This window comes from Sinocyclocheilus grahami, unplaced genomic scaffold (genome assembly GCF_001515645.1).
Source record: "Sinocyclocheilus grahami isolate Dianchi unplaced genomic scaffold, SAMN03320097.WGS_v1.1 scaffold275.1, whole genome shotgun sequence".
NCBI classification, from domain to species: domain Eukaryota; kingdom Metazoa; phylum Chordata; class Actinopteri; order Cypriniformes; family Cyprinidae; genus Sinocyclocheilus; species Sinocyclocheilus grahami.
Window position 1 is genome coordinate 458369 of NW_015505454.1, and position 17658 is coordinate 476026.

General features: G+C 36.8%; 1 protein-coding gene across 3 annotated transcripts in view; it reads left to right on the forward strand.

Moving 5' to 3' along the window:
• The window catches only part of LOC107599927 (EMI domain-containing protein 1-like), a 79081-nt gene that overhangs the window by 9621 nt on the left and 51802 nt on the right, over nucleotides 1-17658 (forward strand). For all 3 annotated transcript variants that reach the window (XM_016291661.1, XM_016291659.1, XM_016291660.1), the window contains exons 2-3: nucleotides 7196-7309; nucleotides 8502-8605. In XM_016291661.1, the coding sequence (XP_016147147.1) occupies nucleotides 7196-7309; nucleotides 8502-8605 (218 nt within the window). The remainder of the gene's footprint in view (nucleotides 1-7195; nucleotides 7310-8501; nucleotides 8606-17658) is intronic.

Consider the following 17658-nt stretch of genomic DNA (forward strand, 5'->3'; position numbering starts at 1 on the left):
CATTTAAGCACTTCACTGCCTGTGTTATAAAAGATTTTTTCCCTCTATTTTTAAGAAACACCGGTATCCTGAATCTTCTACCCGAAGGCAAGAGCTCAAACTCATTATACAGTGGGTGCCTATCATCAGATATAATTTTTTGTATAGCTTTACCAAGACATCTAGTCTGATAAATTTGTTGTAAACCCATCACAGGGATACCAAGTAATTTACTTGCAGTACTTATAATTTTCCTGAACATACTCTTTTGTTCCACCGTAGCATTCCCGAACCAGCAAATAATACAAAAAGTCAGTACACTTTCAATAAAAGAGTTATAAAACACCTTTAACAATGGAGGGCTTACACTAAACGACACCATCTTCCTAAGGAAATATAGTCTTTGCTGGCCCTTTTTGTTCACAGCGTCAGTCCATTTATCCCACCTCAGTTTGTGATCTAAAACAACTCCAAGGTATTTATACTCTTCTACCCTCTGAATCTGGTCCCCTTTAATAATGGTCGCACTCGTTGAGGACTCTTTCCTAAAATCAATACACATTTCTTTAGTTTTTGAAACATTTAACTTGAGATTTGATACATCACACCAAGAAACAAATTCAGTTAAAAAGGGTCCATGACTGTCCTCATCCCCTCTAAGGAGACTAACCAATGCAGTATCATCTGAAAATTTGATTAGATATCTCGCTGGGCAAGTACTCCTACAATGATTTGTGTACATAATAAACAGTAAGGGTGAGAGGACACAACCTTGTGGGGAACCAATATTCGTGATTTGTTTGTCAGACAATGAGGTACCCACACACACTCGTTGAACTCTGTTACTTAAAAAATCCTGCAACCACAAAATCACTCCTCCATCTAGAGAGAAATCTACAGATAATCTTTCGACCAGAACATATGGCACAATATTATTAAAAGCAGAAGAAAAATCAGCAAAAAGAACTTTCACATGATTTTTAGGACCCTCAAGATGTAAATAAACAATATGTAACAATGTTAAAATAGCATCATCTACTCCCTTATTTGACTGATAAGCAAATTGAAAAGGATCCAGTAAATGATGTGTTTTTTCCACTATGTACCTTTTAACAAGCCTTTCACAACATTTAAACACAACAGAGGTTAATGCAATTGGTCGATAATCACTAAGCTCTAATGGTTTGTTAATTTTAGGAACAGGTACTATAGTTGAAGTTTTCCATATAATTGGCACTGCATGCTGGTCAAGTGATTTTTGAAACAGCAAAGTAAAAACTGTAGATAATTTCTCAGCACACAATTTTAACACCTGACCACTGATATTATCTGAGCCGGGGCTCTTATGTATATTATACTTCTGAAACATTTTTCTGACATCAACCGCTTTGATAAGAAATATATTTGCAGATGTCAGAATCATTGATTCATTTTTCTTTCTTTCTTCTCCATTTCCCTCAAAACGGGAGACAAAAAGATTTAACGTATTTGCTAGTTTAAAATCTCTATCTTTTTCATCATTAATGGTCATATTTATGTTTTCCTTTCCTTTCCTCTTATGTGGAACACTTATCATCTTTCTAATTCCTTCCCAGGCCTGTTTAGAGTTTCCCTGTGTCATTTTAGCTCCAATTTTTTGTTTATATATGGCCTTATCTACCTTAATTTGTCTTTTAATTTCTTTTTGAATATCTTATATATATATATAACCCTTTTAGCTAAAATATCATGATTATAATAAGATACCTTCTTCTTATTTAATAGTTGTTTTAATTTCTTTGATACCCATGGCTTGTTGTATATATAACCCCTTTAAAGAACCATATCGTGAAGTCAAATGATTTGAAACGAAAACTTTACATCTCACACTACTGAAATATTTTCAAAGCACAACAATAAGTGGAACTGTTATCATAGAGAGAATTAGAGTGTGGGTTGATAACTGAGTTGCATAATGAGCCCTCATAAATGCTTTGTGATGGAGAGATGTTAGATTACAGGAATAATGGTCTGTAAGTACTGCTCCTCCCCTTTTAACCCTCTGTCTCTCTCTGCCCCGAGGTTTAAATCTGGATCAAAGCAGACTTTAGCTGCCTTCGCCTCTATCTCTCTGTTCAGAAAACGGGCAAGGGGTCATTTCCCATTGAAAGGCTTTTGTGCTGTGTCTTCCCTATAAATCCTCTCATTAGTTCATATGGAGCTGGACTGTGTCCATAATGTGTCCATGAAGGTCCAGAGAATGCTATGCACTGTGTGCTGTTTTAAAGTTGAGAGGATATTTTGCATGGTTTTTATGTCGTTTTGTGTTTTAGAGTAGAGGAGCTAATTGAAGTTACAGTTGGGGAACGTACCAAATGAAGTCTGGATCAGATGAGAGGAGAGGGGGGTGAAGGACTCGAACAAATCACCCTGTTCACCAAACTGGCATTGTGATTGGGAGCAGTGTGGGAACTGTGTTCTGATGGCTGTGCCGCACTAGATCTCTATCTGTCCATTGCTTGCACATCTCCTCCTACTGCGAGTGAGTTCGGCTTATTTCTATGCCCATTCAATTTATGTAGCAGATTTGCAGGCTAAAATGATGCTGAATGGACAGAATCAGTGTGATGGGGTTCAGTGCAATTGAAATCACTGTGAAATATGGAAGCAATTATATATGATAGTTTTTGCTCAGGTGAATTTACATGATTTAAAGTGTTGACAGAGGTGATGTTACTGTACAAATGCAGTTCACCACAAAATTACAATTCTGGTGTCATTTACACATCATGTCATTGCAAACCCATATGACTTAAGTTCTTTGAAAAACAAAAGATTATGTTTTTGTTGGATGGAGTTAGGCCTGTCACGATAACAACTGTTGTTGTGCGATATATTGCCCCAGAAATAATTGCGATAAGCTATATTAATGTAATTTTAAAGACCTTTTTATGCCACTGAATATATAATCATAATGTAACAGCATAATAATGCAAGAAGTCACTTCCAAATGACAACAAACTTTTAATTTTTAAGAATATTTAGATCATGGAAATTAAGCATCAAAATATTAGATACCTTAAAAAGCTTGAATAAATAGTAAATAAACATTTTCTAACAAAAAGTGCAAAGTAACAAGTAGAAAAAAAGAAAAATGCACAAAGAACTTGTATGGAGATTTTTCAATCTGCAGATTTTTCCCTACCTTCTTTTCTCTGTAAATTAAGGGTGCACACTATTGCTGAAAAACACAATCACTACTCAGCAGTCAGATGTCTGTATGCACAAAGGCACAAATCCCTAAACAAGGCCGTATCTTCAGATGAAACTTTTTTTGTAGAAGAATTTTTTTTAATTTGAACTAGCACCTCATGACTACACAACATTATGCACGAGAAGCTGCAAAAGACACTGGCGCAAGTGGAATGCAAAAAACACGGTGACATTAATTTTTAAGTAAATATAATGGGAGATATATTGCATCACCAAAAATTATTGAGGTCATGTACATATATTGCGCGATAAGTCGATATATTGATTATTGCGACAGGCCTAGATGGAGTTTTCAAGCTTCGAAGAACATTATTTTACAATAATAATAATAATAAAATACATATTTTATTTTATTGATTTGCATTTTTTTAATATATTTTCATTCTACTGCATTTTATTTGTATTGCATTTTATTGAATTGCATGGCATTTTTTTTCTCAACCTATCATTGCCCTCTGATTGTAAGGGTATGTTTTGGTTGATTTGAATGTTAACAACAAAGGATGTTGATGTAAGAACATGGCCTGCTTGGGTAAATTATGTGGAGTGATTTTTTTTGTTGTTGTTGTATATTTGTAGTTCTATTAGAGTTTGGATGTGCATTTCTGTGTTTCCTAGAGAAGGGCAAGGGTATCATTTGTGGTTTTAGGTTCAATAATAAGCAGATCACAGAAATAGCTCCATGATCTTCAGCTGTGGCCAGACGAGCTTCTGTGTTTGTGTGTCCAGTCTGTGTGTGTTTGTTGGCTGGGCCGGAGCAGTTGGGCAGGTAGTGACCGGATAAGCCTGTGGTCACTCCAGCTCTGTTCCAGACTCTGAGTCCCGGGGCCCTCATCTCAAGCAGGGCATGGAAACCACCTAAAATTCATAGGCTTTGTAAATTTCTGGAATATTTAAGGGCTGGTTCTGTGGGCCACAGTTTTAGCAGGTTCTGGGAATGGGATGGGAGCTGTAAATGTGTGTGCATGAAGATGGTAGACCCCATGTTGCTTCTGGTTACAACTTAATTCCATGAGACATGAGACATTAAATACATTTTTATATTATGCAAATGTATTTGTTTAATATATCCTATTATAGAAGAAAGAAAATGTATGTAATTTGTTTGCAATATATGTATGGTTACAGCTACGGGGTAATGGTTAATACATGTCACAAAGTTTTATGAAATAAACGCATAGCAACAAAAATTAATAATTTATTGATAACAAATAGCAATTCTTCCACCAAGCCAAGAAATGTAGTTCTATATCAGTGTTTTGCAGAATGGTTGCAGACTATTTTATTACGGCTTCAAACATATGTTATATAATAATAATAATAATAATAATAATATTAATAATAAAGCTTTCTATTTGTACACAAACAATTTTAGTAATTATTTATATTTCGAATAAAAAAAATCGATATTGTTTTGTAAAAGATAATCATATTCAAGTGTTATATATTAAATAAATGTATAGATTTAAGAGAGACTAATCTTTGACCTGTCATCTAGCTCTAACCTACACCTACACTCTTAAAAATAAAGGTGCTTCAAAAGGTTCTTCAAGCGATGCCATAGAAGAACCATTTTTGGTTCCACAAAGAGCCATTCAGTCAAAGGTTCTTTAAAGAACCATCTCTTCCTTACCTTTTTATAATCTGAAGAACCTTCTTTCGCCACAAAGAACCTTTTGTGAAACAGAAAGGTTCTTCAGATGTTAAAGGTTCTTTATGGAACCATTTAGACAAAAAGGTTCTTCTATGGCATCGTGAAGCACCTTTATTTTTAAGAGTGTAGTATTAAATTGCATCATTAAAATAAATTTCTTTGGCTGTTGTGGCATGCCATGTCATGTGTTCTTGAAAACACTGTCACAATTCCAGCAATCCCTACAATTTACACACACGCAATGCAACAGGCAGACAATCTACAGTAATCTAGGCAGATTGATGCTGATTATTGAGCATGTAACAGCCCTCTGGCCTGTTTTCCTGGTGTGTGATCATAGCTGTGCATAAGCTGAGCCATTGATAATAACCGCTGAAGTATAGTAGTGATAACGACCTCCATATGTTACACGTGCATTAACTCTCTTTGAATTCTGCTCCACATCTATTTGACTTATGTTTGCTCAACTTGAGGCATAATGGTTCATACAAAGGTCTGTTTGAGGTGAACTTATCAATGGCTCTTTGTTTCAAGTCGTTCTGTGTAAAAATCATGAGGGAGCTCGGGGGGAAAGAGATCTGATTGGTGTTTCTCTTCAAACCCACGTTCATTCCTTTCTTTTGCGACTTCTGGCATGTGCCGAGAGTCTGGGCTTGGCCCGCGCAGCTTTGTTTTCGTTCTCTGTGTTACTTTCCCCTTCTCCTCTCCTCTGTCCTGCCTCTGGTCTGCTCCTCATCAGGGCTGGATTTGCCACTGGCTTCCCAATTAGAAAGTTCCACGTTATGTAGGGCACATTTAATGATTACCGTGGCAAACTTTCCAGATGACTTTTGTCTCCCAGGCTTGTTTCTCTTGTTTGCATTTTCTGCTAAATAATGACTGAAACATACCTTGAGTGAGTTTCTATGTTACAAAGCTGCCTTTAGGGCAGTCAGGATTTCATATGTTTATGTATGTACAGAGGTGGGGGGAATATCGATACATTTGTATGGCTATATTATATTGAGACATGGATTCCAAGTATTGATCTTTAATCAGGATTTGAATTTTGGTTTGGGACTGCAGATATTGCAGATAGTTTTTTCTCATTCCACGTATAATAGATCAGAAATTTCTAGGGTTGCAAAACGGTGGAAAATTTCCAGTAAATTTCGGAACCATTCTAGAAATTTTGGAAACTTTCCAGGATTTTTTTTCTTTTTTATATTCCAGGGATTTTTTTTGAAAGTTTCCGGAAATTTACTGGAAATTTTCCACCCCTTTGCAACCCTGGAAATTTTCCACCTCTTTGCAACCCTAGAAATTTCCCAGATATTGATCAGAAATTTATAATTTTCTCACTCCGCTAGAATGATAAAAATAATAAAAAATCATTTGAAATTGAAATCATTTCAATCATTGAAATCATTTGACGAATAGCTTGAGGGAATACAATTTTAATATTTACTGTATTTATTAAAATAATTTAAAATATTTTAGTATTTATTAAAAAATATCAGTGTAAAAATCAAACTGCCTTGCAATATTGTGTGGGCTATTGCACAATGAAAATAACTACACAGCACCATCTAGCATCCCAATTTAAATATTTTGAAGGATTTTTTAATGACAAGGTTCACAATAATAGCCTATATCACAATTAATGTCACTATACTCTCTTTCTCACACTCTCTTTCTCTGTAGACCTTTATTTTTTTTTTTAATCAGTCAAACAAAATAAATGGGCACCTGATTCAGGGTTTTGTCAGCAGTCACTCATGTTAAGCCGGGGGTTTTTTTGTTTGTTTTTTGAGTGGCTTAAATGTTTCTGGGCTTTTTCAGCTGTGTGAAGAGAAGCCCTGATAAAAGCAGCACAAAATAACTTTCTCCTGGGGACTGTGCCTCTGCTCTGGTTTTTGGCTCGAGTTTCTAAAAGCTGTCTTAAATCTGGATGAGCAGCCCACATGCTCACACGCGCAGGACATCGTCCCCCTCCGTGACTTGACCTGCTTGTAGTGCTGCGGAAAGAATAAAAATGGGTGGATTTGTATTGCTAGCAAAAGACTGCAAAGTAAACAGAGCTGACAATGCTCTCCTGCTGGGCGTACGGATCATTTAACCTGTGTAAACATCATAAAGAGTTTTCAAAGAAGATGGTTAGACTGTTGAAGGATGAGCGTCCAACAAAACATTGATCACTTTTACAGTATGTGGGAGTTGGATTCGATCATTTTATGGTGTTATTATTCTTATGTCATCAGAACCATCCAGTACAGGATGGAGGTCAATTGGATTGCTCTACTCTGATTCTCATATTTGTCTCTCTGTTAGGAACTGGTGTCCGCAGACCGTGACTAAGACAGTGACCTGTCAGGTGCAGAATGGCACCACTCTCCAGAGGGTCTATCAGACCTGCAGGTGGCCTCAGGGATGCAATGGAGGAAGGTGAGTTTATTATCAACACACACTTACTCAGTGTTTTATATCATTTTAGGTAGCTCCCTTTGCAGCCTGTGCAGTAAATGTAATGGCATTTTCCTGTTCAGTGGTCATGTGCTAATAGGACACGGTTCCAAAAACATAACTAAAACTATTAAGGGCCCTATCATACACCCGGCGCAATGTGGCGCCAGGCACGACACAAGTGTTTTTTGCTAGTTTCAACCCGACGCAGTTGTCATTTTCACGTCCTGTGCCACGTTGTTTAAATAGCAAATGCATTTGCACCCATGGGTGTGCTGGTCTGAAAACGAGGTGTGCTCAGGCACATTTCTGGCGTGTTGCTATTTTGAGGCAACTGAAATAGACTGCGCCATTGCATTGACGAACAAAAACCTGGTCTAAAGTCAATGGCGCAGTAGTTTTTTGTTATTTAAAGAGCGCGTTAGTATAGGCGGGTCCACAGCGCATGTACACTCTGCTTATTACACACACAGGGACGCACAGCAGCACACAAACATGCAAAATATAAAAAATTTAAGGATTGCAATGTAAAAGATTATTATTGTGTAGGCTACATAAATATAAAAATGCCTACATGTCATAATGGATAGTCATTGCATGTATCAGGCTACCTATTTGCTCGCGCACATTCATCTCTGGAGACGTGTTCTCTTTGTGCTTGCAAATTCCACCGTGTAAATCGCAAATCCGCAATGGCACGAGCACAACTGGCTCTTAAAGGGAATGGGAGATGAGACTCTGATTGGTTTATTGCACGTTATGCCCAAAACACACCCATTACTCATTAAGAGAATAGGGACAACCCTTTTAGACCATAGACCATTTTTCCCGTCGTTAAACTAGCAAAAGTGGATTTGGACACGCCCTAAGTCCACCTGCGCCGTGCGCTTTAGACCATGCACTTAGATCGTTGAAATAGGGCCCTAAATGTTGCATGTGTAAAGTTATAATCTCATAATTCCATTTTGCAGTTCTTGATAGGATCTTTTAAACCCATATTTTTTTGCATAATATATATGCATAAAATGCTATAAGTATATGCTACCATTCAAAAGTCTTCGAAAAAAATCTCTATAGTGGGATTTTTACTGTAAAAAAATAAAAACAAACTTTGAAACAGACTTTTATTGTTAAAAGATATATAATAAAAGACTTTTATTTGTGTGTGTTGCAGCTATCGCACTGTGGTCCGGCCATCCTATAAAGTCGTGTACCGCACCATCACCTCTCTAGAATGGAAATGTTGTCCTGGATACAGCGGACCTCAGTGTGAGGAAGGTAAGACTGACTGGTGACGTTAGTTGCATCCCAAAACAGAACTAATTTATGAAGAAGGAATCTCTGTATTGTGCTTGTGTTTTTGTCAGTGTTGGGAAATCTACCAAATTTAAAAACTTATAAAGTAGTCAAACTACAGTCAAGCTGCTCTTTTGAAAAAAAAAAAGGTTTTCAGAAGGTTAGATTATAAAATTGACTATCAGATTATGAAACAATTTTAGTCTTTTGTTTTTTTGGCTTTCTGGCCCAAAACTATATGAATCTTAATTTGGGTGACAGCATTTAACTTATACCGAATAAAACACATACCAAACTAATAGAAACATTCCAATTTGAAAGCAGCATTTGACTAAATCTGACTAAATATTTTAATATCTATTATTATTTAAACATGAAATGTTGCATAGGGACTGTGTATTTTTTTAATAGGTTTATTAAAATAAATTGCCTGACAGAACGAAAAATTAATCTGACTTCCCAATGCTACTTGAGAGAGAATATATTTCCTCTTTTACTTGGCTGTGTGCACGACACTGTGACAAAAAGCATCTATGTAGCATTTCATCATGCTACTCGTTGGAAAATATTGCTGGAAAAAGATACACTGTTTTGGAGACGACTGAACTGCTGTCACATGGCAAAAAAAACAAACACTTTGTTGCGTCGATACTCCTAGTTGATGTTCCCCAGCACGCTCATAGTGCAGAACTAGACATGATCTAGGAATGGGTAATGATACACAAGTGTTTGGGGTCTACGAGGTAGCCATATTTGTTATTTAATGTTTATACAGGCTCACACAAGGAGACCACCGCACAACTAATGTCCTGCCCTGGCCACAGTTCATGTCTCACTTTGACTTTGACTTCTCGTTCGCTCCACTCTCTCTGTTTGTAAATCATGTCTCACTTTCAGGAGACCAAATAGTGGAGAAGACAAAAGAAGAGAAACAGGATGGATGGCTATTGTGAGACGGCGAAAGCATGCGTGTGTGTGATTAATGTGAGCGCGTGTCTCAGCTGTGTTTGTGTGCTGTTTCTGGCTGCTTTGCTCTGTGACTGTGTGTGTGTTTGGCTGCATTCTCTGAGTGTCAGCCAGAGCCTCATTGTGAGTCGTGCTGGGAGTAACTGTGAGGACCAGCCAGCAGCCATGAGAGTCTCCTATCCTCTCTCAAATGAACCAGGTCTTGTGTGATCTGGCCAAAATTGGCCTTTCTAAGCTGTTGTTTGAACCAGATGTACCCACTAACCCACTAGTAGTTTTTAAGTTGGGTTTGTACACTTTTAAGTACCGCTAAATTATTTAATGTGGCAGGCATCGCTAGGGTGGCAAGTCTTTATTTGACTGAACTTTAATTTACTTTTATAGACAGGTTTGGCTTTAATGTGTCTTGTAAATTGCTTTGAGGGATCTTAATGCTGTACTGTGTCTGTCATGTGGTTGTGTGTGTGTGTGTGTGCGTATGCTAAAATCTCAAGTAGTAACTGTATGCTAACTTACTTGTCTGTGAGGCAAAGTGGTGTTTCTTTAGCCTACAGCCAAAGGCTTTGTCCATCTGGAGCTCTTTTTCTTCTCTAGGTAATATCAGGAACATGTACACTCATTATTTTAATACATTTTCAGAAGTTTAGTTCACTCAAAAATGACTCTAGCATCATTTACTCACTCTCATGTTGCTCCATGTATGATTTATGGTTTTTGCTTTGGAAAATAAAAAGACATGTGTTGCACAGTGTCCAAGCTAAAGCCAATTTGGTTCCAATTCACAATATTTCAGTTAGACTTTATTTAATGGTTTGATTTAAATTAATTTGTTCATTTCATAACTTAAATTTAATTTTATTCAGATTCATTTAGGTACATTTTTCTGTTATAATATCTATTTTGCTTGCATATAAAAAACCTCTCAGCCAATCCTGTGAAATATACAAATATTGTTTTATATTCTTTTTTATGTTGTTAACAGACTCTATCCTTGAAAGCAATGCTGAATTTATGTTTATTCAGTGACTGCTCTTACACCTGTAATCTTAAATTGAAAGTCTTAAGAGATTTTGGTTAAACTATTTCTGCTTTCAGATTGATAAAAAAAATACAACACTGACCATTTAGTAGTGCTATTTATCTCATAGATGCACTCTATACAAGTAACTGTGTGAACTGAGTTGATCTGGTTAGTGAATCGGTTTGATCCGAGAGGGCAAATCCGAACTTGATTTATAGTTCCTTATTTTTGAAATTAGTTTACTTTTATCCAAAGATGAAACAGCACAGACAACCCACACCCACACTGCCAACCGAAATCTAATCGGTTCTCTTTTCACACAATTGCATACCCCAAAGGCAGCAGACATCCATGAAATGAGAGATAAAGTGGACGAATTAAGTTAAAGCTGTTCATCATAAGAGAGCGATGATGAAATGGAGAGAGGATACCGCCTTAAGTGGTACACTGTGAGGCCTGTGAACATTAATGTCTTATCGGTACCATGTGAGTCAAACTCTGATCACAGACAGCCCTGAGTGGAACTGACAGCTCCGTTCTTTCTCTTTCTGTGTCTTTACAGTGGGCTTCAGCACCCTCAAGACATGCTCATGCCACTGATGCAATACACTGTAGCAAGGAACAGAATCTAAAAAGCATGTTGTGTGCAATGCATGAACATTTATTAGTGTCTGGTATTTCAGACCGTGGAGAATGAGCTTTATTCTCTTATATATGGTGAGATGTACTGTCCAGACAGCCCCCACATCATCTTGTTTTATAACACTGTCTGTCTCTGTCTCTGTTCGTGTCTACACTGGCTCAAGGTCATTTTCATGCACACAGTATGGGTTGTAGTTTGAAATGTAAAGTGTAATGGCATCTCAGCGCAGTGAATCTGTGTTGATGTAGGATCAGTTACTTGTATTCTGATGTGTGGAATGAGGAAAGAGAAATATGCTGCTTCGGTCAAACTATCTTTCTTACACATCATCTCCACTTTAAAGCAGAGCTATTCATGTAAGCCTAACAGAACAACTCCTTAGTGCAACAAAAACTACTATCTGCAGATAGCAGTTCTGTGATACTGTATAATATTTAATTGGTGTGTAAAGCATCAGCGTTATAGCATTCTTTTTTTATTCTTTTTTTGTCATGAAAAACATATATAGCAGAAAATTCTGGCAAAATACAAACCAAAAAAAAGAAGATATGGTAGTGCTCTGTTTGATCTGCAGTTTATTTTCCTTTGGGATATTAATTATACAGGCCTGCTTTAAAGAGTTGATTGTGGATTAGAGATACCAAAGATTTCTCTTGTTTTCATTCAGTTTCGGCCCAAACACTTCTTTGCTCTCACACTTGTAATCTCTTGTTCTTTGCTTATTAGTTCTCCCTCTCTCACCGGCGTCATCTGAACTAGTAAAAACATTGCATCACCGATAAGACACAAAAACATATTTGAAGTAAATGTCAAGCTTTTTCATAAAGATCAGTGTCCCACCCTTGTTTACACATTCTCACACACACACACACACACACACACACACACACACACACACTGTACACAGACCTTTGAAGCTGTATTAGTGAGGACCACTTCAAATGCCCAGTGCTGTAGTGCATCCTGAAAACTTTGAACTGTATATACACTACCATTTCACACCAATGTTTTTGAAAGATGCCTCTTATGCTCACCAAGGCTGCATTGAAATTTAAAAGTTATATATTTTAATATATTTTAAAATGCAATTTATTCCTGTGATGGCAAAACTGAATTTTTAGGAGCCAACACTCCAGTCTTCAATCTCACATGATCCATCAGAAAACATTGGTGTTCAATGTTGAAAACGGTTGTGCTGCTGCTTAATATTTTTTCTGGAAATAGTGATACATTTTTTCAGGAATCTGTAATTACAAAGTTCAACAGAACAGCATTTATTTGAAGTCAAATTATTTTGTAACATTATAAAAGTCTTTACAATTTAATATGTTCTTGCTGAATACAAATATTAATTTCTTTAAAAAAAATCTAAGTGACCCCTAAACATTTGAATATTAAAACACACACACACTGAAAATCTAGATATGTAGCTATTTAGTAAACACCTCAGTATGGGGTTTAGTAACCACCTCAGCGTTGTATGAGCAGTTGTGATATAGTTTTACTGTCTGTTTTTAGATACAGTGCTCTGTGTAAATATTTCAGATGAGGCAGTTATTGTAAGTGCTCACAGATCGAAGGGCTCACAGGATTCAGTCACAGACATCCAACAACTGTATCCAACTGTAAACCACTTGCTACTTTTCTGCTCCATTACCCCTGAAATTTTTTCGTTTCTTTTTACTCTCTCATCTGATAGTCTCTTTGGATAAATGTTTCTGTTAAATAACACTGAATTGTAGTTGTAAGCAAGTCTTAATGGATATCTCCTGTTATGTATGTCTCATCTGTAAAGAATTTATTGGAATTGCAAGCAAAAAAAAACTAACCTTGTTCATTAAAAACCCAAAGATTAAAATGCACTGAACAAATTACATCATGTATTATCCTGTAAAAATTAAATACTGTCTATCAAGACTTTGTCAACATATTGTTCAGCCATATCTGTTTTCAGCTCAGTTTATTATTTCAACAGAGCTCCACACATTATGTTGTTGATAAATGTAATGACCTAACACTTGTTAAATCATTATTTCCCCCCTCAGTGTCTCAGTGTTTTTAGAAGAAGATTTCTCCACAGACCTTTAGTGTATTATTTCAATAAATGATGAGAATTAATTCTGAGATGTTTATATTTATGCACATTAACTCTTCACCCTACTCAAGTGTGTGTGTGTGCAAGTAAAAGAAACTGACTGACAGTGATGGAGAGGAAGTAAACAGCTTGTGTGTTTGTCGTGTGGGAGGACGTGTTGAATTAGCATGCTTGTCTCAGAAGTGCGAAGGGCCCCGTATCAAACTCCGCCCCTCGGTCAAAGTGAGGCTGTGTGCTTTTGATGCACTAATTACCCGCTCGGCTCGCAGGCATGCGACGGGCACTTTAAAGCCACAGAAATGTAATCTGTGTTTTCACAGCTCAGCTCAGCTTATCGGGGGGTTCCACGCAAAGCTCTCACGCTTCAAACATTAGTTAGTTACACACACTCACTATGGAGGCATTCAGCTGGGAGCGGTTTTTTGGCTCTTTTCATTCTGTGATGATTTAAGTTGTCCTTAATGACTTGGGAAAGGGCCAAACCCTCAGGCAGAGCCTCCTGCCTGTCTTTGTGTTAGCCAGTCAGCTTTGTGTGGCTGCGGTGTGTTTATGCTCCTCAAGCGAGGCACTGCATGTGTGTGAGCATGTGTGGGAGATATGAGGTGTCAAGAAGTGCATTGTGCAGCTGTTGTGTCTGTGTGCATTTGTACTTTGTAAGCATCAACTAACATTCTGAACGAACATTATGAACACACACTTTGAACGAACATTCTGAACACACTTAATGTTCAGTTAATTAATATTCTAAAAACACACTATGAATGAACAATCTGAAAATAAACATTTTGAACACATTATGAACAAACATTCCGAAGGCACACTTTGACTTTGCGCAAATAATAATAACATATGCATTTTACGTATTCAGCACCTTTCACACAACTCAAGTAAGAACTGAGATGCACCCTATTAACACACATTATGAACACATTCTTAATTCACATTGCAAATTGCCCATCAGTTGCCTATGAAGTCTTATTCTCTCTTTCCCCCCACATCTTCCATCTGCGTTACTGTAAACAACTTTGTAAGTTGTGTGAGCTGTTTGTTATTATAAATTCTTGCTGCCTGTTCTGTATATTGTATATTCGTGATGTACTGTAATTATTCCCTTCTTTTTCTTTCTCTGCTGTGAGCTGTCCCATTTCTTCCCAAGGCCCCAATCAATCTGCAGGACGACATAACCCACCTGCTGAAATGAGTGTGAAATCTATGTATGCTCGTTCGTCTCTGTATAAACCAAGAAACTTCAGCTTTAACAGGCCCATCGTTCTACATCCCACCACATAAACTCGAACAGGAAGTGCTGCATTGCACAGGGCCCCAATGGAGGAAGTGAAGGTCTGGAGATGGAAAGAAACAAATGAATTGAGTATAAGGAAGGAAAGTACATATTTATAAAGGAGACATTCAATTTTTCTTCACCCTGAGCTTGCAATTTCAAATAGTTTTCTTAGTTTACTAGCGCTCTTCTTTTTCTAAACATTTTAAAATGAAAACGGTCCTCGTCTACACTGGCGTTTTCACTGCGTTTCAGAAACGATCTCTGTCCACACTACACAACTGAAAACACATGTCACATGAGCATTCATGCAGGTACAACCATAGAGATGTATAGGTAGATTCCCTATTATTTAGATGGCGGACGCATCTACGTGCATGGAGTGGTCGAATGGGGTATCTAGAAAAAAGGGGAAAAATAAAGATTTTACAAAATCTTATTTCTATTAAAATATTAATTTAATTAGTTGTTTAACAATATTTTTATATGCAGTTTATTTTATTCTATTTACAGTTCTAGTTTTTAGCAGTTAGAAATTAAAAGTAATGTGAAGATTATTGACCTTCTTTTTTCTCATTACAACTTTGTCTTCTTTAACTCAATTACATGGAATTTAAAGTTTTAAAGTACAATTACACTGTAAAAAAAACAGTAATTTAATTTTGTTACAAATTGTTATTCAAGTATAATATATAATAAATTATATAATATAATATTCCGATTTTTTGTTTTTTTATTTTATTTCTTAACTCTTTTTAGATAATTTGTATCAATCTCAGACAGGTTTGTTAAATAGTTTGCCAGGTCTTCTTAGGTAAATGTAAAACCTGCTTGAAGAGGTTGTTTCACATTAAGCAAGTCACAGTTTTCATGCAATATGAGGAAGAAAGATCTGTCTGAAGATGAAAAGAATGAAATCGTACATCTTGTGAAAGGCACGAAAACAACTAATGCGTAATATCATGCTTAATATCTTTCTTCACACACTATAGGACAGGGTTCCTCAAATCTTGCCCTGGAGGGCCAATGCGCTGCAGAGTTTAGCTCCAACCCTGATCAAACTCACCTACCTGTGATTTTCTAATGATCCTGAAGACATTGGTTAGCATGCTCAGGTGTGTTTGATTAGGGTTAGAGCTAAACTCGGCAGGAAAATGGATCTCGTGGGCCAGATTTGAGGATCCCTGCTATAGGAGGTCTAAGGGATCATCATATATTGGGGGCCTTGGCATCATAAAAAACCATGTGCAACAATTCTCAGCCGTTTAATTTATTTTCTACCTGTTATTTCTTGCCTTTCTTCAATTGTTAAATGCATTGAAACAGAGGTTTGTATGATTCGCATACATCACATCTTGTATGGGCTGTGTGTTTTGGTTTTATTGTTGTATTTTTATATGGCCCTGTAAAACTTAACTATGCATCTGCCACATGAAAAGGCATTGCAGTGTTTTATATTAGAAAGAAGATTAGAAAACCTGAGAAAAACACAGTTTCTTTGTCTCTTGTTTCCCACCTCCCTTTCTAACTCCTGTGGTTGTCTGAGACTGACAGACAACCACTGAAGTCTCTTCATCTGCGGCGAGCGGTTATGATGTCATTCACATATTCAAATTATTTTGTGGTTGCCAAGAGCTCATTTAATCCTGACACGCTGATTAAGCAAAGACATAAAAACCAGTGTTTCTTTGATGTCATTTGCAAACATTTGTAAGTGTGTGTTGGTGTGTATATATACTGTATGCGTCTGGATCTATGTATGCTTACGTGGTGGTGTAAAGATAGTTGTGATTAGTGAGGCAGGTTTTGGATGAGCTTTACACAAACGCATGCTTATTAGAGCCACGCTCCGCAGCAGTGCTGTAGAAACCCATAGGATAAAAGGATTAAGAAGAAACCGGGTGACCGCAGGGGGTGTTCTGTTACAATAAACCACAGTGATTCCCAGTTGTGCATTGAGGGCTGTCAGATTGTATCTTTATTTTCTGCTTATAGATTATGTTTGAATCTCAAACATTCACACAAAGTATAGTATATTAAAGGAAATGTTATATTTTCCTCCACATTTTATTAGTGATCCATGACAGAGCTCTCGAAGTAAATTTACACTCCTCACACATTGTATGCTGAGTGAAATTATATGCTTTAATGAATACAGTACATTATTATAAGTAATCTTTTGTCTTGCCACATCACATATAAATGCCTATTTATGCTTTTCTAAGTGCATGTTTTAAATGAGAACCTGACCTGTTTTTTTTTTTACTAGCAGGACAGTAAAACCGTATACATGTCAGTACAAATGATAAAGTCAGACGTAAGTGTATGGGATGATATTAGACTCAAAATGATTAATAGACGCACGCACAATTATCCATGTACTGCATACATTTTATACATGTATCTTACTAACCACAAACAAATGCCTTTCAATTTGAGTCTGTGGAATTCAGGATTAAATGATTGTGCAGGGATTTGTACAAATACAGACATGTTTTCGAATAAAAATGTTCTGTTCTGCATTAATATATCATAAATTGCTCATGCAAAAAGGATTCTGTGCATATGTGGATCAGGTGACACGCGTGCATTAATTGACGTCTAGTTCGCGTCGATCTTGTTCGGTTCATTTGGATTTTGAGACTTCATTTTCGCAGTTTACAGCATTTCACGACGCTCACACACACAACTACCAACGAACAAGGCCCAGTGCAATTCATTAACGTGTACTCGATTTGAAAAATTTGCAAATGTGCGTCACTACACTGAAACAAATGCTTTTCAACCGGTGTCTGCAGAGTTAAGAATTACATTCATGTGCAGCATTTTCTTCAAGTAGAGACATATTTGTGAATACAAATGTTATAGTTTGTATTAAAGTATCATCATTTGTGCATGTAGCGATTAAAATGTGCATTTGTGGATCAGGCGACGCGCGTGCATTAATTCACGTCTTTTCTGAGTCGATTCTATTTGATTCATTTGAATTTTGAGACTTTCGTTCCGCCCTTTTAGCCTTGCGCAATCC